We start from the raw sequence: 23,515 nt of genomic DNA on the forward strand, positions 1-23,515 counted from the left end.
GCCTCTCTCAGCCCCAGGCCCCCTCACAGCTGCTGGCCCTGCCTCTCTCAGCCCCGTAGCCCTCACAGCTGCTGGCCCTGCCTCTCTCAGCCCCCATGCCCCCCACAGCTGCTGGCCCTGCCTCTCTCAGCCCCCCCCCCCGGAGCCCAGCCTTGGCCCTGGAGCCCCCCCTCACAGCTGCTGGCTCTGCCCTCCCTGCAGCGAGGGCCCCTGAGTGGGAGGGGGTGACGGCACAGCTGGGTGCTGTGGGGGTCTGGGGAGGCCCCCCCCTTCCTGCTGGCAGCCCAGGGGAGCATGGGGGGCGGACGGATGGGGGCTGCAGTGTCTCCACACTGTCCCCCCAACAAACACACACACTTGTCCCTGCTCCAAAGGTTGCCCAAGACGCAGCTCCCGGCTGGGCGGCGTGGGGCTGGCAGGGCCCTGCTGGCGCAGGCCGAAGGGTCGCTAAGGGCCCATCCTCTGCTGGCTTCAGGGGAGCGACACCTGCCGCCCGCCGGGGCTCTGGCCTGACGCATTGGGCCAGTCCCCAGCCCAGGGCATTCAGACGGGGTCCCTGCCCGCCCAGCACACGCACCGTGGGGCTCCACTGGGCGTTCCGGTGCTGGGCGGCAGGACAGCGCCCGATTGCCTAACACTGAACCCCGGGGCGCCCTGTCTCCCTGGCTGCGCTCGTGTTTCAGCTGGACGGGGACGGGGCTCTGCGGTACCCCACGGCGGGTTCCGGGGCCCCAGCGCTCCCTGCCGGGCTCCAAACCAAGGGACCCCTATGTCGGGGGGGGGCACCGGGAACTCCCCCGTGGCTGGCTCTGCCCAGGGCTGTCAGGATGGGCACAGACCCCCTCCCCCTGTGGCTGGCTCTGCCCAGGGCCGTCAGGATGGGCACAGACCCCCCCCCGGCTGGCTCTGCCCAGGGCCGTCAGGACGGGCACAGACCCCCCCCCATGGCTGGCTCTGCCCAGGGCCGTCAGGACGGGCACAGACCCCCCCCATGGCTGGCTCTGCCCAGGGCCGTCAGGACGGGCACAGACCCCCCCCCCATGGCTGGCTCTGCCCAGGGCCGTCAGGATGGGCACAGACCCCCCCCCCTGGCTGGCTCTGCCCAGGGCTGTCAGGATGGGCACAGACCCCCCCCCCATGGCTGGCTCTGCCCAGGCTGGAGGTTGCTTGGTGTAGCCCTGTAACGCCCCCGGCTCGTGCCCGACCAGGAACCCAGCTGCTCCTGTTGGTAAAATACTTTATTAATCCACAGGGGGGAGGAGTTTCCGGGGGCCTGTCACCGCCGCTAGGGGCTTTGGACTCTGGAGCACAAACCAAGAACCTACCTCATTGCTAACCCAGGGGTGGAAGTGTGGGCCCAGGCCCCGCCCCACCCGGGGCTGGGAGGGAGCAGGGGAGGAGGCGGTGGGCGGTGGGGGGGGGCAGGGGGGCATCTCTAATAGACACTGAGCCACTTCCAGGGAGCCAGGGCGAGAGCCGGGCCCCAGGGCCCCCTTTCCCAGGAGCTGGGAGCCCGCAGTCCCTTCTCTCCCCCAGCAGGGAGCGCCCTCTCCTGGTCACAGAGCTGCAGCCCCCTATGGCCGGCCACGGGCTCCCCCAGCCTCATCTCGGGCGGGGGGGGGGGCACGGGGCAGTGCCGCGTGGGCACTGGGGGGGGGGCGGAGTTGCAAATCTGCCCCGGTGTGAGTGCGAGCGCCCCCTGCTGGAGGGCATGGGCCATGCATTGGCTCAGACCAGCCGGGACCCCCCTCCAGAGGCGGGAAGGGCCCGTCCCACCTAGCACCATGGGGGGAGATGTGGGTTTCAGGGCCGCCCTGGCTCCTCCTGCGAGGCCGGGCCCGCTGGGGAGGTGGCAGCAGCGGGACTGGGGTGGCCCCTCTCCCTACAGGTCGATGGTGTCGCTGCTGACGCTGAGCGCGTCGATCTGCCGGCACACGTCCATGAACTCCTCCTGCAGCAGAGCTGCGTCGCCCGCCGGCGGCTCCGGGACCAGAGAGTCCAAGGACTCCTGGGAGGGCTGGGCCAGGGGCAGGTACGGCCCCCCGGGCGGCGGCGGGGACCGGCGGGGGCTGCTCTCGCCCTGGCCCCGGGGCAGCTTCGGCTCGTACGCAAAGGAAGACGCGTGGGTGGTTTGCTCCGGGCTGGGGCACAGGACCAGGGAGGAGCCGTCCAGGGAGTGTCCGTAGGGGGAGCTGGAGCAGCGGCTGCTTCCCCTCCACCTGCCCGGGGAGCAGAGAGGGGTGTCAGGCGCGCTGGTCTCCGGGGACGCCTCCCCATCCCCTCCCTGGGGCAGGGCCGTCTCCAGCTCCATGCAGGAGGAAGTCCGGTACAGGCCGCGGCTGGCCGGCGCCTCCCCTCGCCCCTCGCGCTCCTGCAGGCCGGGGCTCAGGAGGCTGAGCGCCAGGGTGCTGGACCTGGCGAGGGCGCCGGCGGGCTGGAAGAGGCTGGCGGGGATGAGGGCCTCGCTGAACAGGGCCTCGTCGATGCTGCGCCGCAGGTTAATGGGCGACGGGGGCCGGAAGTCGGCGGTGGGGTCGCCGTCCATGGCCATGCTGATGATGGAGGAGGTCATCGAGCCATAGCCGCCCTTGAGGCGCGTCTCCGAGGCCCTGGCCGCCCCCGGACTGTGGGCGCCGCAGTCGCCCGTGGCCCCGTCCGCACTCAGGCGGCTCCCGGCCAGGGCGTAGAGCGGCAGGAACTCGGAGTCGCTGCGGGTGATGGTGTCACACGTCACCAGCTTCTCGTGCTGCGCCACGGCCCACTGGAAGTTGTTGGGCAGGACGGGGGCCTTCACAGGGCCGCGGAAGAGCGCGCCCCAGCAGCGCACGCAGGGGGGCTCATGGGAGCAGACCAGGGGGTACAGACCCACCAGGGCCAGGGGCAGCCCGGTGCCCACCTCGCAGAGCCGGCAGCCCAGCTGCAGCGACCACCAGGGCCAGGGCCCGAAGAAGGCCGGTGGCAGGCCGTAGCCCAGGGCGTGCAGGACGGCGTAGGCCTGCAGGGCAGCGCTCAGCAGGGCAAAGCAGGCGGCCAGCAGGGTCGTGCGCGCGGCCCGGCTCCAGTCGCCAGCGTCGGCGAAGGGGCAGCGGCTGAGGCGCTCGGTGGGCGGCGTGGAGCTGTGCAGGTCGTAGCTCTGCCCCGCGTCCGCCCGGCCCTGGCAGTAGAAGGCGAGGAAGGCGAGGGAGAGGAGGGCGGCCAGCAGGGCGTAGGCCCCCCGCGAGACCAGCAGCAGGAAGGGGGACTGGCGCAGCAGGTCCGCGGCCAGGACGGCGCCCACGGCCACGAAGAAGTGCAGCAGCACCAGGGCGGCCAGGCAGCCGGGGTGCCGGAAGCGGGCGCGCGAGAGCTTGACGCGGGAGCGGGTGGAGAGCAGCAGGAAGGCCACGGCCAGCGCGGAGGAGAGGCAGGGGAAGGGCAGGTCATGCAGCAGCAGCGAGGCGAAGGCCGGCAGCCGCTCCTGCTGCCCGTAGGCGTCGTAGAAGAGCAGGAAGGCCCGGGCGGCGCCGGCCACCAGCAGCAGCAGCTCGAGGGCGGCCAGGAAGGTGCAGCCAGCCGGGCAGCGGACGGGGAGGCAGGCCAGGCCCAGCAGGGAGAGCAGGGCCAGCAGGCTGAAGAGGGAGCCGGCCCCGTAGACGTGGGCTTCCCAGGCCAGGCCCCAGTCGGCCATGGCCGTGTTCCAGTCCGCGTGCAGCGTGACAAAGAGGGGCGGGGAGGGCAGCAGGCGTGGCCCCGGCGGGGCCTCGGGCTCAGGGCTGGGGGAGCCGCACTCCTCTGGCTTCTCCGGCGTGCACCTGGGCCAGGCGGCCAGCGCCCCCTCGCTGCCGGGAGAGGGGCCGTGCCGGCCAGGGGCCGGGCCTGGGGACGAAGGAGACGGAGAGGCCATTAGCATGGGGCGGAGGCAGGCCCAGCGCCAGGGCCCAGCACCGGCAGGGAACGCAGGTCTTCGTGGCCTGCCATCGCCGCGGTGACGCCCACAAAGCCCACCCCCTCCTGGCTCTGGGGGGCCGGGGCCGGGGCCGGGGCCAGGAAACGCGCCATTCACACAATCCCGGTGCCCCACGGAGCTGGGCAGCACCAGGGGCCTGGCCACAGGGGAGGGACCACGAGGGGGGCACCAGGCGCAAGGTCGGGGTGATAGAAACAGGCTGTTCTGCCTCTCTGCCAGCCCCAGAGCGCGCACCCCCCCCACAGCACACACCAGCCCCAGAGCGCACACACACAGAGCACACACCAGCCCCAGAGCGCGCACCCCCCCACAGCACACACCAGCCCCAGAGCACACACACACACACACACACAGAGCACGTACCAGCCCCAGAGCGCACACACACACACACACACACAGAGCATGCACCCCCCCCTCCACACACACACAGAGCACACACCAGCCCCAGACCGCACCCCCCCACACACACACAGAGCACGCACCAGCCCCAGAGCGAACACCCCCACAGCGCACACACAGAGCACACACCAGCCCCAGAGCGCACACACGCACACAGACACACACACAGCACGCACCAGCCCCAGAGCGCACACACACACACAGAGCACACACCAGCCCCAGAGCGCACACACGCACACACACACAGAGCACGCACCAGCCCCAGAGCGCACACACACACACACACAGAGCACGCACCAGCCCCAGACCGCACACACACACAGAGCACGCACCAGCCCCAGAGCGCACACACACACACACACAGAGCACGCACCAGCCCCAGACCGCACACACACACAGAGCACACACCAGCCCCAGAGCGCACACACACACAGAGCACGCACCAGCCCCAGAGCGCACACACACACACACACAGAGCACACACCAGCCCCAGAGCGCACACACACACACACACAGAGCACACACCAGCCCCAGAGCGCACACACACACACACCACACACCAGCCCCAGAGAGCACACACACACACAGACCACACACCACCCCCAGAGCGCACACACACACAGCACGCACCAGCCCCAGAGCGCACACACACACACACAGAGCACGCACCCCCCCCTCCACACACACACAGAGCACGCACCAGCCCCAGAGCGCACACACACACACACAGCACGCACCAGCCCCAGAGCGCGCACCCCCCCCACACACACAGCACACACCAGCCCCAGAGCGCGCACCCCCCCCACACACACACCAGCCCCAGAGCACACACACACACACACACAGAGCACGCACCAGCCCCAGAGCGCACCCCCCCACACACACACAGAGCACACACCAGCCCCAGAGCGCACACACGCACACAGACACACACACAGCACGCACCAGCCCCAGAGCGCACACACACACACAGAGCACACACCAGCCCCAGAGCGCACACACACACACACAGAGCACGCACCAGCCCCAGAACGCACACACACACACACACACAGAGCACACACCAGCCCCAGACCGCACACACACCCTGAGCACGCACCAGCCCCAGAGCGCTCACACACACACACAGAGCACGCACCAGCCCCAGACCGCACACACACACAGAGCACACACCAGCCCCAGAGCGCACACACACACAGAGCACGCACCAGCCCCAGAGCGCACACACACACACACACAGAGCACGCACCAGCCCCAGAGCGCACACACACACACACACAGAGCACACACCAGCCCCAGAGCGCACACACACACACACACACACAGAGCACACACCAGCCCCAGAGCGCACACACACACACAGCACACACCAGCCCCAGAGAGCACACACACATACACACACAGAGCACACACCAGCCCCAGAGCGCACACACACACACAGCACACACCAGCCCCAGAGCGCACACACACACACACACAGAGCACGCACCAGCCCCAGAGCGCACACACACACACACAGAGCACGCACCAGCCCCAGAGCGCACACACACACACACACAGCACGCACCAGCCCCAGAGCGCACACACACACACACACACAGAGCATGCACCAGCCCCAGAGCGCACACACACACACACACACAGAGCACACACCAGCCCCAGAGCGCACACACACACACACACAGAGCACGCACAAGCCCCAGAGCGCACACACACACACACAGAGCACACACCAGCCCCAGAGCGCACACACACACACAGAGCACGCACCAGCCCCAGAGCGCGCACACACACACACACACACACACAGAGCACGCACCAGCCCGAGAGCACACACACACACACAGAGCACGCACAAGCCCCAGAGCGCGCACACACACACACAGCACGCACAAGCCCCAGAGCACACACACACACACACACACACACACACACACAGAGCACGCACCATCCCAGAGCGCACACGCACACACACAGAGCACACACCAGCCCCAGAGCACACACACACAGAGCACACACCAGCCCCAGAGCACACACACACAGAGCACACACCAGCCCCAGAGCGCACACACACACACACGCACAGAGCACGCACCAGCCCGAGTGCACACACACACACACAGAGCACGCACCAGCCCCAGAGCGCACACACACACACACACAGAACACGCACCACCCCCAGACCACACACACACACACACACACACACAGAGCACACACCAGCCCCAGAGCACACACACAGAGCACACACCAGCCCCAGAGCGCACACACACACAGACACAGAGCACGCACCAGCCCCAGAGCGCACACACACACAGAGCACGCACCAGCCCCAGAGCGCCCACACACACACACACAGAGCACACACCAGCCCCAGAGCACACACGCACACACACACAGAGCACACACCAGCCCCAGAGCACACACACACACACAGAGCACGCACCAGCCCCAGAACGCACACACACAGAGAGCACGCACCAGCCCCAGAGCGCACACGCACGCGCACACACACACACACAGAGCACGCACCAGCCCAGAGCGCACACGCACACACACACACAGCACACACCAGCCCCAGAGCGCACACACACACACACACAGCACGCACCAGCCCCAGAGCGCGCACACACACACACACAGAGCACGCACCAGCCCAGAGCGCACACGCACACACACAGAGCACGCACCAGCCCCAGAGCGCACAGACACACACGCACACAGCACGCACCAGCCCAGAGCGCACACGCACACACACAGAGCACGCACCAGCCCAGAGCGCACACACACACACACACACACACACACAGAGCACGCACCAGCCCCAGAGCGCGCACACACACACACACACGTGCAGACCATGGGCGGTGGGTAGAACAGACTCTGCCTTCCCTGGTGCTGCCGCTAACCCGCTGCTGGACACGGGACCACGGTGCCCCCGCTTCCCTGAGACCCCCCTCCTCCACTCCCCCCGCCCCCAAAGGGCTCTGCTGTGTCCCTCCTCCTCTGTGGACTGAGGAGGCTCCACCAGACGCTGCTGGGGCTGGCAGCTCAGTGGGGGGGGGCACCTGAGGAGCCCAGTAGCTTGGTCTGGTGCGCGGGGGAGGGAGCCGTGGTTTGGGGCTTTTCCAGTGCGGGGGTTGGGGGTTCCGGCGTGCAGGGGATGGGGCCGGCAGGCTAGCTTCTCCAGGGCGGGGGTTTTACCGCCGCCCACGGCGCACACCGACCCCAGACCACACACTGGCCCCAGAGCGTGCAGACGCACACACAGAGCACACACACACACACCTCAGCCCCAGAGTGCACATACACACAGAGCACACACTGGCCCCAGAGCGTGCAGACGCACACACAGAGCACACACACACACACACACCTCAGCCCCAGAGTGCACATACACACAGAGCACACCCCAGCCCCAGAGTGCACACGCACCAGCTCCAGAGTGCACATACACACAGAGCACACACACACACAGAGCTAACACCTCAGCCCCAGAGTGCACATACACACAGAGCACACACACACACACACACCTCAGCCCCAGAGTGCACATACACACAGAGCACACACTGGCCCCAAAGCATGCAGACGCACACACAGAGCATGCACACACACACACACACCTCAGCCCCAGAGTGCACATACACACAGAGCACACACTGGCCCCAAAGCATGCAGACGCACACACAGTGCATGCACACACACACACACACATGCAGAGCACACCCCAGCCCCAGAGTGCACACGCACCAGCTCCAGAGTGCTCATACACACAGAGCACACACTGGCCCCAAAGCGTGCAGACGCACACCCAGAGCACGCACACACTCACACGCAGAGCACACCCCAGCCCCAGAGTGCACACGCACCGGCTCCAGAGTGCTCATACACACAGAGCACACACTGGCCCCAGAGCGTGCAGATGCACACACAGAGCACACACACACTTACACGCAGAGCACACCCCAGCCCCAGAGTGCACACGCACCGGCTCCAGAGCATGTGCATAACCACACAGAGCATACACCAGTCCCAGAGTGCACACACACACACACCCCAGTGTGCACACACACGCACAGAGCACACACGTCTCCCAGTGCATACACACACACATGCTAATGTACCATCACCTGGGAGACGCTCCCACTTAGACACTCACAAAGCCCATGTGCAGACACAGCTCTGTGCGTGTGCATTTCGCACTCGACTATGTGCCCCTCTGGGGGGCAAAGGGGGGGCTCTGAAACCTAGACAGGCCCCACAGTGAAAAGGCCCCAAATCGGGACATGGCGACTGCTGTATTCAGGCACTCAGGTCAGGCTGTGCAACCCCCCCCCCGCCCAAGCAGAACACACGGCCATGCACACCCCTGCGTTATCTGCGCCTGCGGCTGGAGAGCAGCCAGCCAGGGACTCGCTGTTCTGGAGATAAAACATGAAAGCAAATAGCCCCTAATCCAGGGGCCCTGGGGCCGCAGAGCTGCTGGCAGAACGTGCCGGGCTGCTGGCTGCTTGCGGGGAGCCGGCTGGCTGAGCCCCTGTGACCTCGGGGGGGGGGGGTGCTGTCAGCTCAGGCAGACCCCCTGTGCAGAGCCCCCCATGCCGCTGGGCCAGCAAAGCAGGGACGGCTGCCCGCCATGCACGGGGTGGCACATGACGCTGGAGGGGGGACCCCAGGGAACCCCATGCTCACTCCAAGGCTGCAGAGAGCCCCAGGGCTCCTCAGTGACAGCTGGCTCGGGTCCCTCCTATGCACCCTGCTATGCACCCCCCATCCCTGCCACGAGGAGAGCCGGGTGCCCCCTTCTCCCTGCTGGGAGAGGCCACCTGCCCCGGGTGCTCCAGGCAGGGCGGACAAGCAGTGCCAGGCTGGGTCTGGGCACGGCCAGGAGACCACCCAGGCCAGCGCGGGGTGCAGTGATCCATGGGCACATCCGAGGGGCCTCCCCCCTGTGCTCGGGGGCGGGGGGCTGAGAAAAGCCTCTGCTCTGCAGCAAGCCCAGCACCCGCTGGCTGCCCCGTGGGCGCTGGCGTGGGGGAGGGGAGGCTGGCGGGGCTCAGGAGCATTGTTGGCAGCCACAATGGGCTGCCTCTCGGGCTGTTTGCGTAGCCAGGGGCTTCTCCAAACACAGCGGCTCCCACAATGGCCGTGGCTCTGTGGGGCCTGGCGGGACAGATGCCAAGCAGCGATCGCCCCAAGGCCCAGCGGCTGCACTGGGGCTGCCCGAGGTGCCCCTCGGAGCTCAGCCCAGCCCTGCTCTGCAGGGGATCCTGGCTCGCCCTGCACCCCCCTTTGTTTATCCCTCCGGAGTCTAATCCAGGGCTTTAGCCAGGTTCGGTGCCTTTGCAGCCCCCTCTCTGCTGGATTAGTTCTGGCCTCTCTCAGTCCGCCCGCCCGTTTGCATCACCGCAGAGGAATTTGCCACGGAGCCGGCTGTCTGGCCCCTGGGCCGTGCCGCGGTCAGGGCTGCGGCAGTCACAGCCTGGCCTCCATGCCATGCACAGGCTCGTCCTGCCCGTGCCCGGCCAGCGCCATGGCCCGGGGGGCAGCGCTCAGGCCTGGGGCTCTGGCGGGCTAGGCCTGGCCATGCCACTGAGAGGGTGGGACCTGCCCCTCTCCAGCCCTCTCCCCACGAGAACGCTCCCATCCTCGTTCCCAATGTGCTGAGACGTAGGGACGAGAGGCCCAGGGTGGGCTCAGTATCATCCTCAGCCGGGGCGCCACTGGCCCCAGCCGCATGGCAGCCCCATCCCCCTGCATGGAGCTACGGCTCTGGGGTCCCGGGGGCACTCGGCTCGCAGGCGCCCTGAGACAAGCTCTGCTAAAGAGAGGGACCAGCCCGATCCCCGGCGAGCAACCCGCCAGCCTCAGGGGCTGGGCAGCGCCAGGCGGGCCCTGGCACAGGGAGGGAACGCGGTGGGAGGGGTGGGGGTGAGCTCCTTGGGAGGGCTGGCTACGGAGCTCCTCCCAGTGGGGTCCCCCTACGGAACCGAGGCTCCTGGGGGGGCTCCTCGGGGTGCAGGGGGGGCACCCCAGGGAAGGTGCAGCAGAGGCTGGGGAGGGGAGGAGCTGTCAATGCCCAGGCTCAGCGCGCGAGCAGCTGCAGCCCCAGAGCCGAGGAATTAGGAGGAAGGGCGGGCGTAAGAGACCTGCCCTCCCTGTTGGCAAGAGGGCCTGGCTGCTGAGGGACCTGGACACAACTCACCCCCTGCCCCCTCCAGCCAGGCGGCTGGGCTGGAGGCTGACTGGGTAATGTGCCACCGTTGGGTAAATAAGCTGGAGCCCGGAAGGGGCACCGCTCAATATACATAAGCCCCATAGGACTTATTAAAAGCCCACTAGGGGAAACTGAGGCAGGGACTTAATTGCAGCATTGCCCCGCCAGGGGGCGCTCCAGGGGCAAGGCCCCCATTACATGCACCGATAGGGCTGGCTGGACGCTGGGTGTGTGCCAGGGTGGCAGCAGACGGTGCCAGGCCAGAGAACGACTCCGTTACAGAGGGAGGCAGGACGCTGCCCTCGAGGCGCCTGCAGCAGGACTGGCCGAGCGGCGTTCTGCGCAGGTGTGCTCAGGCTACGGCCCTTCTGTTTCTCTGCCCAGCCCTGGTGCTTCCGCCCGGAGCCGCCAGTCCTGCCATGCAGCTCGCTGAGCAGCGTTTCTCCTGCTGGGCTTCCCACTGCTCGGAGATCAAAGGCTCTTCTGCAAACCTGCCTGGACCAGCTGCCTCGGGGAGCCGGCAGCCAGTCCGCACTCGGCACCCCAGGGGCGTCTGAGGGGGTCAGCTGAGATGAGGAGAAAGACTCCTTCAAGTCAAACGCCAGCACGAGGCCGAGCCACCCGGGACAGGAGAGCAGGACGGGGCGGAGAACCAGCGAGGACGAGCGTGCGAGCATCTCCGGCTGGCACAGCAACATGCGTGCCAGGGAGCCGGCGCCCCCAGCCGTTTGCTTGGGGGTCTTTGAAATCGAGCCTTGAACTCTGAGCAGAGAACCAACCCCCTGCTCTGAAACCACAAGTGCTGGAGTCAGCAGAGACCCCAGCTGCCCCCGAGGGTGGCAACAGCCAATATGGACAAGACCCTTCCCAGCCAGCCCTCTGTGGTGTGATGGGGCGGGGGGGGGGTGTCTTGTTTTTCCCTTGTTTTCCAATGGTTTGCATGCAGAGGGGGTGGGACTCAGTGTCCCCGGGTGTTACTGGTTTAACGAGGGGAGGGGACAGGGAGTTTGTTGGTACAGAGGATCGGAGAGGGACTTGGGACCCCGGCCGATGGCCTGGAGGATGGAGACCCTGGAGACCTGGAGACCCAGCTCAGGAGTCACAGCCGATTCTGGCCAGTGGGAGGACAATGGGCTGCGGAGAGAGGACCCCGGTGACCTGACCAGCTGGTTCCAGTGAGAGGGGCCCAGAGGACAGGAGAGGGGAGAGCAGGTCCAGGTGACCCTGTTTACCTGGAGAGAAGACAATGGACAGAGGGGGCTTGGGGCCGGGTATCTCAGATGCCCAGCTGGGAAGCAGGGGGACTGTGGGCTGGAGAGGGGGAGCAGGCAGAGCCCCCCTGGCTGCAGGGGGACTGGGATGTGCTGGGCTGAGGGAGGCCAGGCCTGAGGCCCTGAGAGTTTCCTGTGCTGGGTTCAATGCTCACTAAACCCTCCTGTGTTACGCTGGCCGAGAGTCACTCTGGGCTAGAGAGCACGGGCATTATTCCCTCTGGGCAGTGGAGGCCCAGGGGCCCAGAGCGAGGGGACTCCCTGAGGGGCCCACGGCAGAGGCAGACGTGCTAAGGCTCAGAGAGGTGCGGCTCCAGGAGGTGGCGGGGCTTAACCCCCAGGAGAGAGTGGCCCCCCGAGAAGGGCTGTCGCACTGAAGGGGGCTCCCCCCATGGACCGCACGGGGCCAAGAGTGGGCACAACTTGTGAGTCCGTGACAGTGGGCAGCCCCCACCCAAACCAGTGCCAGGCTTTCCAAAGGTTTCCCGCCACCCAGTGGGCCCAGCTTCTGTGACGAGCTGGGACTGTTCTTAATGTTTGCTCTGAATACGGTGTTGGTGCCTCAGTGTCCCCTCTGCAGTTCTTAATATCTAGGTGGGGGGATCAGGGGGTGTGATTGCTGCAGAGGAAGGGGTCAGTGCACCTAAATGCCTGGCACTGTCTCCTAGCAACTGATGGCCTGGGCCCCCCTCTGCAAGGTGCCAACTGAAGGTGTTGGAGACAAAGAGATCAGGTGACCTCCTGGCCTGGGAAAGGAGCTGAGCAGAGGAGGAGGGGCTGGAGGGGGTTTCAGTCTGGAGCTGGCTGGGGACAGGAAGTGAGGGCAGATGTGGGGGTCTGGCTCACTGCCCCCCAGAATGGACCCGGCCGAGGGGTCCGGTTCGCGGTACCGACAAGCTCTGTTTTAGACCGTTCCTGTCATCGAATAAACCTCTGTGTTACTGGCTGGCTGACAGTCACGTCTGACTGCGCAGTGGGGGGTGCAGGACCCTGTGGCCCCCCCAGGACCCCGCCTGGGCGGACTCGCTGTGGGAAGCGCATGGAGGGGCAGAGGATGCTGAATGCTCCAAGGAGAGACCCAGGAGGTGAAGCCGTGGGAGCTTCTTGCCCTGCAGACAGGCTGCTCCAAGGGAGAGGAGGCTCCCCAGAGTCCTGCCTGGCTTGGTGGGGAGCAGTTCCAGAGCAGCGCCCGGGGACGCCGTGACACCTCCACTCTACTGAGACCCCCGCCTCTGCCTGCAGAGGGGAAGGGCCCCTCCCCATGCCTGGCCTGGGATGAGCAGAGATTCCTCCAGCCCAGCTTCTCAAAGCTCCAGTGGGTCCCCGCGGGCCTGGCCTGGGAAGCTCTCACCAGACAATCTGGGAGGAGACTCGTAAGAGAGCACAGAGCAGCTTTCCCCAAAGAGAGCCCCCGGGATGAGACCCCCAAGGCAACAGCGACCCCCCCTCGCAGCCGAGACGGGGATCAGCAAACTTGCAGGGGTGTCAAAATCGAGGGCGGGGGAAAAGGGAGGAGGGAAGGAGGCTGGGAAAGATCAGCTGAGTGGCAGAGGGTCCCAAGCCAAGTGCTTGGAGAGCTGGCTGGGCACTGCTGGCTCCACACTGGCACCACTGGGAAGCCATTCAATATTTTACCCTGGTTATTTTGCTGGGCTGGGGGCTAAGGGGAGCCCAGGGGCCCCCCAGAACACCTGGCCCTGTTAAAGAAGATGACCCCGAATCCCATTCTGAAAGCAAACTCTGTATTTCCCTGCCCGGCAGCTGCTAGACGGTGTGGCGGGGCAGAGGCCGAGTGAGGCAGCTCTCTATGGACTCGAAGACAGTGTAGGGGTCCTGGTCGGCGTTGATGTAGACGGCATCCTCATAGAACTCCTCCAGGTCCGCGACGTGCCGGCCATACAGATCCACCCGCAGCTCCAGCTTCTCCGCCGCGTCCTGGGGGTTCTGCCGCAGGCGCCGGCGCAGCTCCAGGCTCGGGGCCGGCTTGTACAGGTGGTGGTAGCGCTCGCCCGTGACGGGGTCCGTGGCCCGCTGAGAGACCCGCTCCAGGATGGCCTCCACGGGCAGGGTGAGGAAGAAGACCCGGTTGGGGAGGAAGCCGGTGTTCCTCAGCAGCTCGGCCTGGTCCGCGTCGCGTGGGAAGCCGTGCAGCACCCAGCCGAAGGCCGCGCAGTCCAGCTTGCCCAGCCGCTCCCGCAGCACCTTCAGGACCAGGTTATCCGCCACCGGGCAGCCGCTCTCGAAATACGGCTTGATGAGCTCCCCGATCTTCGACTTCTCCGCCACGGCCTCCTTCAGCAGCTGCCCGCAGCCCACATTGACCAGGCCGTATTTCTGGGCCAGCAAGGCAGCCTGCAGGCTCTTTCCGCTGCCAGGGGGCCCACAGAGCAGGACCCGGGGGGTGAAGGGGGCGGCCGAGCGGGGCTGGCTCTCCACGAACGTCAGCACCTGGGAGAAGACGTCAGCGCAGGGCTGGTCGGCGTTGACGGTCCGGAGGTTCCCCCGGTAGGACTGGAAGATGCCCTGGATGTTGCGGTGATACTCCAGCAACCGCTTGGCTGTGGCCTGCTCCGAGCAGCCGTCGGGCTGCACCAGGCGCTGCTCCACCGTGGGGTCGGTCGGCCAGTCAAAGGTGGTATGGTACACCTCCGCGCTGACGGGGTCCAGGCGCTTGCCTAGGTTCCTCTCCACCAGCACGGTGTCCGGCGCGTAAAGCGCCACCACGTGCCGCGGCACGATGCCGGAGGTCTGCAGCAGCAAGGCCTGCTCGCGAGTCTGGGGGAACCCATCCAGGACCCAGCCCTCCCTGACGCAGTCCACGTCCAAGAGGCGGTCCTGGAGCAGGCCAACCCAGAGCTCGTCCGGGATCTGCTCCTGCCGCTGCTGGTAGCTTTGCGCCTCCTTGGCCAGCACCAGCGTCTTGTTGGACAGCAGCTTCTGCTGGCTGAGGTACGAGGCGTTGAGGTGCTTGCAGAGCCACATGGCAATGGTGGTTTTCCCGGCAGCCGGGGGGCCCAGCACGAACACCCTGGGCACGTGGTCGCTGTCCTGCTTCAGGTGGTCGATCATGAAGGAGATGGGGTCCTCGGGCTGGTGGATGAGCAGGGCCTCCACCATGCTTTGCATCAGCTGGAAGACGCCGTGCTTCTCGGCATACAGGGCCATGGCGGGGGGGATGTGGGGCTTGGCAGCGACGTCCATCTCTCCCCGGCTGCTCTGGGCGACTCCTCGGCGGGATTCCAAACCCGGCCCCGGGTTCCAGGGTTGCCCAGCAGCCGCCTGTGACATCACGGAGCACGGGAGTGGCGGGTGGAACGTGGCTCCCTGCAGCGAGCAGCAATCCCGAATCGCCCATGGGTGCCCGGGCACAGGCTGCCTTCCCGCGGCTGGGGGCTCCTGTGGGCCCCAGAGGCCGGGCCGGCTAGCAGAGGGCTGGCTGAGCCGAGCCCACTGGAGCGGGGATGCTGCTCCCACCCGAGACTGGGGCCAGCGGGGGCTGGAACTCAGAGGGTGGCGGTGCCAGGCAGGGGATGATGGAAGCAGCAGCGCTCAGCACGGCTCCCCACGCCATGCCTGACCAGTGGGAGGTCGTCTCTGCCCGGCTGCGCTGCCCTTCCCGGGAGGCTGAGCCAGGGACACGGTGTGACTGTCGCCGCCAGAGCTGCTGTCCTCACCCCTGTCCAGATCCATCTGTCACCTCCACGCAGGCGGCTCTTACCTGGGCTGACAGGCTGCCACCAAGCATTTCTCTGCTCGCTGCACCCGCCTGCCTGCACCTGGAAGGGAGCGTGCCGGATGGAGGCTAATGCTGCCTGGCACCCGTCAGCCTGGGCACGCAGGGGATGGCAGCTCTCGCTCCATCTCCCCGTGGGATGTGACAGGCAGCCCCGACCCTCCGCAGGGAGCCAGCAGGGAGCCGAGTGACCTTCAGGGGCGCAGCTCAGCAGCCCACCCCCGGCTATCGCCAGACACTGTCCCGGCCCCACCGGCCGCAGGCTAACGGGGGGTGGGGGGGATACAGAGCGGGGAGCCCCAGGGGAACAGGAGAGGGGACGGGGGGAGTGCAGTGGGGGCAGAGGGCTGAAGGAGACAGTGGGGTTAGGAGGGGCTGAGGGCAGCAGGACAGGGATGGGGAGCATATTCTGTGCACTCTGACCACACTTCACTGCAGAACCCTCCAGGGGCAGAACGGTTCCAGCCAGCCCAGCCCGGCCAGGCCCGGCCCCAGCGACGTTCCTGCTGCTGCTAGATCCAGTCATGGAAAGCTCCCCAAGGGCTGGCAGCGAGGGGTGTGCGGCCAGGAGCCGCCCCGGGGCTGGCAGGGCGGCCTGACCCTCACAAATCCCTCCCCGCCCCTCCCTGCTCTGAGACGTCGGGACAGCCCCCCAGGCCGGGAGCTGGCCAGGACTCCGGGGTTCTCCCCCTGGCCTTGTCAGACCAGCATCTCCTGCAACTGGCAAAAGGAGCCGGCTTATCAAGAGGCTCTGGTCACAGCGTGGGGCAGACCCAACTGCATTCCTCTCTCCAGGCCCGTTTCCAGTGCCAGCCCAGCCCCCCCGCCCCCACTGCACCCCTGGCCAGCCCAGCCCCCCCTGCCCCCACTGCACCCCTGGCCAGCCCAGCCTGGAGCAACGCCCCAGCCAGTCCGTCCCCCCCAGCACCCCGCACCCTGGGCCTGCCCAGCCTGGAGCAGTGCCCCAGCCAGTCCCACACTGCACCCCGGGCCTGCCCAGCCAGGAGCAACGCCCCAGCCAGCACCCCCGCCAGCCCAGAGCAGTGCCCCAGCCAGCCCCCACTGCACCCCTGGCCTGCCCAGCCTGGAGCAGTGCCCCAGCCAGCCCCGCCAGCCCAGAGCAGTGCCCCAGCCAGCTCCCCACTGCACCCCTGGCCAGCCCAGCCTGGAGCAGTGCCCCAGCCAGCCCCCCCGCCAGCCCAGAGTAGTGCCCCAGCCAGCTCCCCCACTGCACCCCTGGCCAGCCCAGCCTGGAGCAGCGCCCCAGCCAGCCCCCATGCACCCCAGGCCTGCCCAGCCTGGAGCAACGCCCCAGCCAGCCCCCCCCCCACTGCACCCCGGGCCTGCCCAGCCTGGAGCAGGGCCCCAGCCAGCCCCACCCCCACTGCACCCCTGGCCAGCCCAGCCTGGAGCAGTTCCCCAGCCAGTCCCCGTGCCTTGTCCCCTGCACCCCAGGCCAGCCCCACCGGCCCCTCCCTGCACTGCTGGGAACCCCACACAGGCTACAGAGGCAGGAAAAATATCCCCACATGCACCTGGGCCTTGTGCAACACCCCACTGGCCGTAGGTCCCTGCAGGCGCCCCCAGCCCCCACCCCCAGACCTGTCGAGCCGGCTCCCGGGCCAAGGTCTGACCTCCCCTCCCCCGTGGTCGGGGAGATGCCGAGATAGCACCAAGCTCTGTGCAAAGCCGCTCAGCCCCCTCCCGTTAACCCTTCGCACCCCCTGCTCTCAGCATCCTGCCCGTGCCCAGGGAGGGGCCTGAGCCACGCGAGGGACGCGAGGGCGTGTGCCGTGGGCTCAGGCAGGAGGACAAGGCCCTGGACGCACTATAGCGAGAGAGAGCGGGGGGGGGGGGGGTGAGTACCGGGGTGTGTATCAGGGCTGGGGTGCATTAGTGTGTGTGTATCAGGGTGCACTAGGGTGTGTATCAGGGTGTATTGGGGGTGCACTGGGGTGTGTATTGGGGGTGCACTGGGGTGTGTATTGGGGTGTATTGGGGGTGCACTGGGGTGTGTATCGGGCATGCACTGTGTAAGTACCGGGGTGTGTATCAGGGCTAGGGTGCATTAGTGTGTGTGTATCAGGGTGCACTAGGGTGTGTATCAGGGTGTATTGTGTCTCAGGGCTGGGGTGCATTAGTGTGTGTGTATCAGGGTGTATTGGGGGTGCACGGGGGTGTGTATTGGAGGTGCACTGGTGTATCAGGCTAGTGCATTAGTGTGTGTGTATCAGGATGCACTAGGTGTGTATCAGGGTGTATTGGGGTGCACTGGGGTGTGTATTGGGGTGCACTGGGTGTGTATCATGTATCAGGGCTGGGGTGCATTAGTGTGTGTGTATCAGGGTGTATTGGGGGTGCACTGGGGTGTGTATTGGGGGTGCACTGGGGTGTGTATCGGGCGTGCACTGGGTAAGTACCAGGGTGTGTATCAGGGCTGGGGTGCATTAGTGTGTGTGTATCAGGGTGTATTGGGGGTGCACTGGGGTGTGTATTGGAGGTGCACTGGGTGTGTATCAGGCTGCATTGGGGGTGTGCAGGGGTGTGTGTGCTGGTACTGCTGTAGGTGTGTATCAGGGCTGTGTGTGTATCAGGGTGTATTGGGGTGCACTGGGGTGTGTATTGGAGGTGCACTGCAAGTACCAGGTGTGTATCAGGCTGGGGGTTTAGTGTGTGTATCAGGGTGTATTGGGGGTGCACTGGGGTGTGTATTGGAGGTGCACTGGGTAAGTACCGGGGTGTGTATCAGGGCTGGGGTGCATTAGTGTGTGTATCAGGATGCACTAGGGTGTGTATCAGGGTGTATTGGGGGTGCACTGGGGTGTGTATTGGGGGTGCACTGGGGTGTGTATCGGGCGTGCACTGCAGTAGTACCAGGTGTGTGTATCAGGCTGGGGTGCATTAGTGTGTGTATCAGGGTGTTGGGGTGCACTGGGGTGTGTATTGAGGTGCACTGGGTAAGTACCAGGTGTGTATCATGTGTACCAGGATGCACTAGGGTGTGTCTCAGGGTGTATTGGGGGTGCACTGGGGTGTGTATTAGGGGTGCACTGGGGTGTGTATCGGGGGTGCACTGGGTAAGTACCAGGGTGTGTATCAGGGCTGGGGTGCATTAGTGTGTGTGTATCAGGGTGCACTAGGGTGTGTATCAGGGTGTATTGGGGGTGCACTGGGGTGTGTATCAGGGTGTATTGGGGGTGCACTGGGGTGTGTATCGGGCATGCACTGGTAAGTCCTGGGGTGTGTATCAGGGTGTATTGGGGGTGCACTGGGGTGTGTATCGGGCATGCACTGGTAAGTCCCGGGGTGTGTATCAGGGCTGGGGTATGGGGGCAGCTCGTGGAGGAGCCCTGTGGGATCCCCGCCTAGGAGCCAGATCTGCTGCTGGCTGCTTCCAGGGCGCAGCGCGGTGCCAGGACACGTAGGGCCTGCCCCAGCCCCACAGGACAGGCGGGTCAGCCCAGCGGCTCACCTGGCTCCGTGGCACGGGGTGGAGAGGGGCTGGTGTCTTGGGGCTGCTCCCAGACGCCACCTGTGCTGTTCCTCTCCTGGTGCCAGTCCGGGGGCAGCGTAGGGCCAAAGAAACCTGCAGGGAGAAAGTAAAGGCCAGGCCTGGTCAGCAGGGGGGCCAGGGACCCCCCCCAGGCACACGGAAAGGGGGACGGCTTGACTCTGGCAAGAGGCGGAGACCCCCCGACACACACACACACAGGTGCTCGGGGGCCTGCTCGGGACAGAGCCGTCAGCAGCAGGTGCCCAGCGGGTAGGGGAGGGGTTACGGGGCCTGTGGCAGACAGGCCTGGCTCTAATTCAGCCCAGACGTGTGTGACCCATGTGCACCCTGAACCCCTCATTTCTGGCTTCACCCTGGAGCCCGCACCCCTCACCACCTCCCGTACCCCAGCCCAGTGTAAGTGAGTGAGGGGGAGGGAGAGCGAGCCACTGAGGGAGGGGAGATGTAGTGAGCAGGGGGCGGGGCCTCGGGGAAGGGGCGGGGCTAGGGTGTTGGGTTTTGTGCGATTGGAAAGGTGGCAGCCTGTGATGAAGTGGGGCTGTTCTTAATGTTTCCTCTGAATACTGTGTGGGTGCCTCAGTTTCCCCTATGCATTTCTTAAGTCTCTAGGGGGTGAGACTGTTGCAGAGCAAAGGGCCAGTGCACATAAATGCCTGACACTCTGTCTCCTGGCAACTGATGACCGGGGCCCTTCCCCCTGCAAGGGGATGCTAAAGGTGTTGGAGACCAAAGAGATCAGGTGACCTCCTGGCCCGGGAAAGAGACAAAGCCCAGAGAGGAGGGGCTGGAGCGGGAGTCAGTTTGGGGCTGGCTGGGGACGAGGAGTGAGGGCAGATGTGGGTGTCTGGCTCGTGCCCCCCCCCGATGGACCCAGCTGAAGGGTCCCATTCGCGGTACCTACAAGCTCTGTTTTAGACCCTGTTCCTGTCATCAAATAAACCTCTGTGTTACTGGCTGGCTGAGAGTCACGTCTGACTGCGAAGTGGGGGTGCAGGACCCTGTGGCTGCCCCAGGACCCCGCCTGGGGGACTCGCTGGGGGAAGTGCACGGAGGGGCAGAGGAGGCTGAATGATCCAAGGAGAGACCCAGGAGGTGAAGCCGGGGGAGCTTCTTGCCCTGCAGACAGGCTGCTCCAAGGGAGAGGAGGCTCCCCAAAGTCCTGCCTGGCTTGGTGGGGAGCAGTTCCAGAGCAGCGCCCGGGGGCTCCGTGACAGCCCTACACGCGTCCAGGCTCCTGACTCTGGGCAGGGGCCGCTGGTGGCCATGCAGCTCAGTGTGTGTGTGGGGGGGGGCACTGGCTCCAGCCTTGGGGCTCCGGGGCGCTCGGCTCCGCTGGTGGAGCGAGTGCCCACGGCTGCCAGGAGCCGGTGACTCAGCCAAGAGCTGCTGCGGAGGCTGCTGCCCGCTGAGGCCGTCAGGAATCTGGGCCCCAGGATTCGCGCTCCATCCCCCTGCGCCTGACGGGCCACGGTCCCCACTCCCACGCTAGCCCCGGGGCTCCCGCCTGGGGCCGTTTGGTGGCCCTGCTTGAGATGGGTCTGGGGCAGGCGTCTGCACTGCAACCTCTCCATGACTGGTGCTGATGGCGCCACGGGCACCTTCAGGGGCTGAACGGGCCGTGGGGGATGAGCTGCTCTGCCCGCAGACAGGGCCCAGCTGGGCCACGGGGGCCTGCTCTGGGGTCAGCCCCCAGATGCTAATCCGGCCCCTTCTGCGGCACAGAGATGGAATGAAATCGCTCCCCAGGGCAGGGCCTGCTGTGCTCCGACCCCCAGGGGAAGGGCCGGCTGCAGCCAGTTCCGCCACAAGGGGCACAGATCATATCTGTGCACACACATGTGTATGCACCCCACACAACCTCGCACACCTGCAGACCCACACACACACCTCACACGCAACCCCCGATACACACACACAACCTCGCACACCTGCAGACCCACACGCGCACCTCACACGCAACCCCCGATACACACACACAACCTCGCACACCTGCAGACCCACACGCACACCTCACACGTAACCCCCGATACACACACACAACCTCGCACACCTGCAGACCCACACGCACACCTCACACACAATCCCCAATACACACACAACCTCGCACACCTGCAGACCCACACGCACACCTCACACACAATCCCCAATACACACACAACCTCGCACACCTGCAGACCCACACACGCACCTCACACACAACCCCCGATACACACACAACCTCGCACACCTGCAGACCCACACACGCACCTCACACACAATCCCCAATACACACACAACCTCGCACACCAGAAGACCCACACGCACAACTCACACGCAAGACCCAATACACACACAACCTCGCACACCTGCAGACCCACACACGCACCTCACACGCAACCCCCGATACACACACACAACCTCGCACACCTGCAGACCCACACACCCACCTCACACACAACCCCCGAAACACACACAACCTCGCACACCTGCAGACCCACACGCGCACCTCACACGCAACCCCTGATACACACACACAACCTCGCACACCTGCAGACCCACACGCACACCTCACACGCAACCCCCGATACACACACACAACCTCGCACACCTGCAGACCCATACGCGCACCTCACACGCAACCCCTGATACACACACACAACCTCGCACACCTGCAGACCCACACGCGCACCTCACGCCCCCTGACACACACCCAGCATGACCTTGCACAAACACAGACCCCCCCTGCCCACACAGTTCACATGCCTCCCCGGTACACACATGGCACAATCTCACAGATGCACACACAACCTCGCACACACGCAGACCTCCACGCATAGCTCACATGTACCCCAATACACACCCAGCACAACCTGACACACACACGCAGACACCCCCACACACCTCACACGCACCCCGATTCACACATGGCACAACCTCGCACACATGCAGACCCACACACACAGCTCACACGCACCTGATACACACACAGCACAATGTCACAGACGCACACACAGTCTCGCACACACGCAGACCCTCCTGCACAGCTTGGTTTCAAAGCCCGGTGCGATGCTTTGCTCAAAGTGCCGCTCCGGGAAAGGTTTCGGGGCAGGTCACTGCCCTGCGGTGCCCAGGGGGCCGGACTAGATGATCACAGTGCCCCAACACTGCCAGTACACTAGTCTGTGTGGCGCGAGCACCGTGCCCCGGGCTCCTCGGGCGAGCGCACATCTAGGGGACGTGTGGGGAGCAGAGCAGAGCAGAGCCGAGCCCCTCCCCGTACTCACTGGAGGTGCCCAGCTTGCTGGCGATCTCCGAGATCCCTGCCTTCAGGCTGGGGAGCAGCGGGACCTTCCACCTGGTGCCCGGGCCCTTGCCCCCCCTGGCAGGCAGGACGTGGGTGGGGGGCGCGCCCACCTCCTGGTCCAGCCCCGCCGTCAGGTCAATGTTGATGTGGAACTCCAGGCCCTGGCTGCGCCCCCGGGGGGAGCTGGCGGGGGTGGGCTGTCTGGCAGCTGGCAGCATCACGTCGGGCCGGAACGAGGAGAGCCGGGCTGTGGGCACCGGCTCCAGGAACTCCGACTCGAAGGGGGTGGTGCTCGGCGGGTGGCCCCGGGGGCTGCTGCGGAACCGGGGAACCGGGGAGCCGTCCCAGTCTGCGGCGGTCTCGCCCCAGCTCCCGGGGCTGTGGGAAGCGTCCGGCGACGGTTCGTCCGCAGAGCCGGTCACTAGCCACCCCGAGCCGGGAGCGGAGGAGGAGCCGGACAGGGCCTCGCCGGGCGTCAGGAAATTGGCAGAGGAGATCGGATCCGCCATCTCAGCCGGGGGCAGGTCTGCGAGGGCCGGCTCAGTGCTGGGACCTGCCGGCCGGAAGCTGCCCTGGCTCTTCACCTTGATCTTGAAGTTCAGGCCCAGGTTGAGGGAGAGCAGAGGGTCCGCGCCCCGGGCCGGCAGCTCCGAGGCCGTCAGAGGGGCCTTGGGCAGAGCTCCCTGGGCGGCAGAGGGGGGCTGGGCCCTGGCACCGGTTCCGGCAGGCGGCAGGGTCTGACGCATCTCAGCCAGGGCCCCAGTGGCCGAGGAGCCCGGTGGCAGCAGGAACAGGAGCACCAGCAGGGCCCACATGGCCCCGGTCTCAGCGAGCGGCAGCAGGGGGGACGTTGGCACAGGGCAGGAGCGAACAGGCCTGGGGAGAAGGGGCAGGAGGTCGAGCGTTAGTGTCACGCCAGGAAAGGCCGGAGAGCCTGGAACAAGGGACCCCAGATCGTCCCCGCCCCACGGCGGCCGGCCCGGCCACGGGCCCGGCGCGTCCCCGCCCACGGCGGCTGGGCCGCCACGGGCCCAGCGTCCGCCCCACGGCGGCCGGGCCGGCCACGGGCCCGACGCGTCCCCGCCCCATTGCCCACTGAGAGTAGAAAATGTTCTTCCACTCAACCTACCATTGACCTGCGGGACTCCC

General features: G+C 66.2%; 2 protein-coding genes across 2 annotated transcripts; both read right to left on the bottom strand.

Annotated features, from left to right (window-relative positions):
- Positions 1-1,834: 1,834 nt before the first annotated feature.
- PRRT4 (proline rich transmembrane protein 4) lies at positions 1,835-23,181 on the bottom strand. The gene is made up of 3 exons (XM_039497164.1): positions 22,347-23,181; positions 19,042-19,155; positions 1,835-3,855 (listed from the first exon to the last, which is right to left on the bottom strand). Exons 1-3 carry the CDS (start codon positions 23,179-23,181, stop codon positions 1,883-1,885), a joined length of 2,922 nt encoding a protein of 973 aa, XP_039353098.1. The 3' UTR covers positions 1,835-1,882.
- Positions 13,562-15,078, bottom strand: LOC120379411 (adenylate kinase 8-like). Its single transcript, XM_039497166.1, has one exon. The coding sequence runs from the start codon at positions 15,035-15,037 to the stop codon at positions 13,601-13,603; it is 1,437 nt and encodes a 478-aa protein (XP_039353100.1). The 5' UTR covers positions 15,038-15,078; the 3' UTR covers positions 13,562-13,600.
- Positions 23,182-23,515: the final 334 nt, after the last annotated feature.

Source organism: Mauremys reevesii, linkage group 1 (assembly GCF_016161935.1).
Source record: "Mauremys reevesii isolate NIE-2019 linkage group 1, ASM1616193v1, whole genome shotgun sequence".
In the NCBI taxonomy this organism is placed as follows: domain Eukaryota; kingdom Metazoa; phylum Chordata; order Testudines; family Geoemydidae; genus Mauremys; species Mauremys reevesii.

Coding starts and splice junctions, on each gene's coding strand:
- LOC120379411 (XM_039497166.1), bottom strand. CDS start 15,037: ATGGACGTCGCTGCCAAGCCCCACATCCCCCCCGCCATGGCCCTGTAT.
- PRRT4 (XM_039497164.1), bottom strand. CDS start 23,181: ATGTGGGCCCTGCTGGTGCTCCTGTTCCTGCTGCCACCGGGCTCCTCG. Junction 19,156..22,346: donor CAGCAAGCTGGGCACCTCCA/GTGAGTACGGGG, acceptor TTCTCCCTGCAG/GTTTCTTTGGCCCTACGCTG. Junction 3,856..19,041: donor ACCCCGTGCCACGGAGCCAG/GTGAGCCGCTGG, acceptor CTTCGTCCCCAG/GCCCGGCCCCTGGCCGGCAC.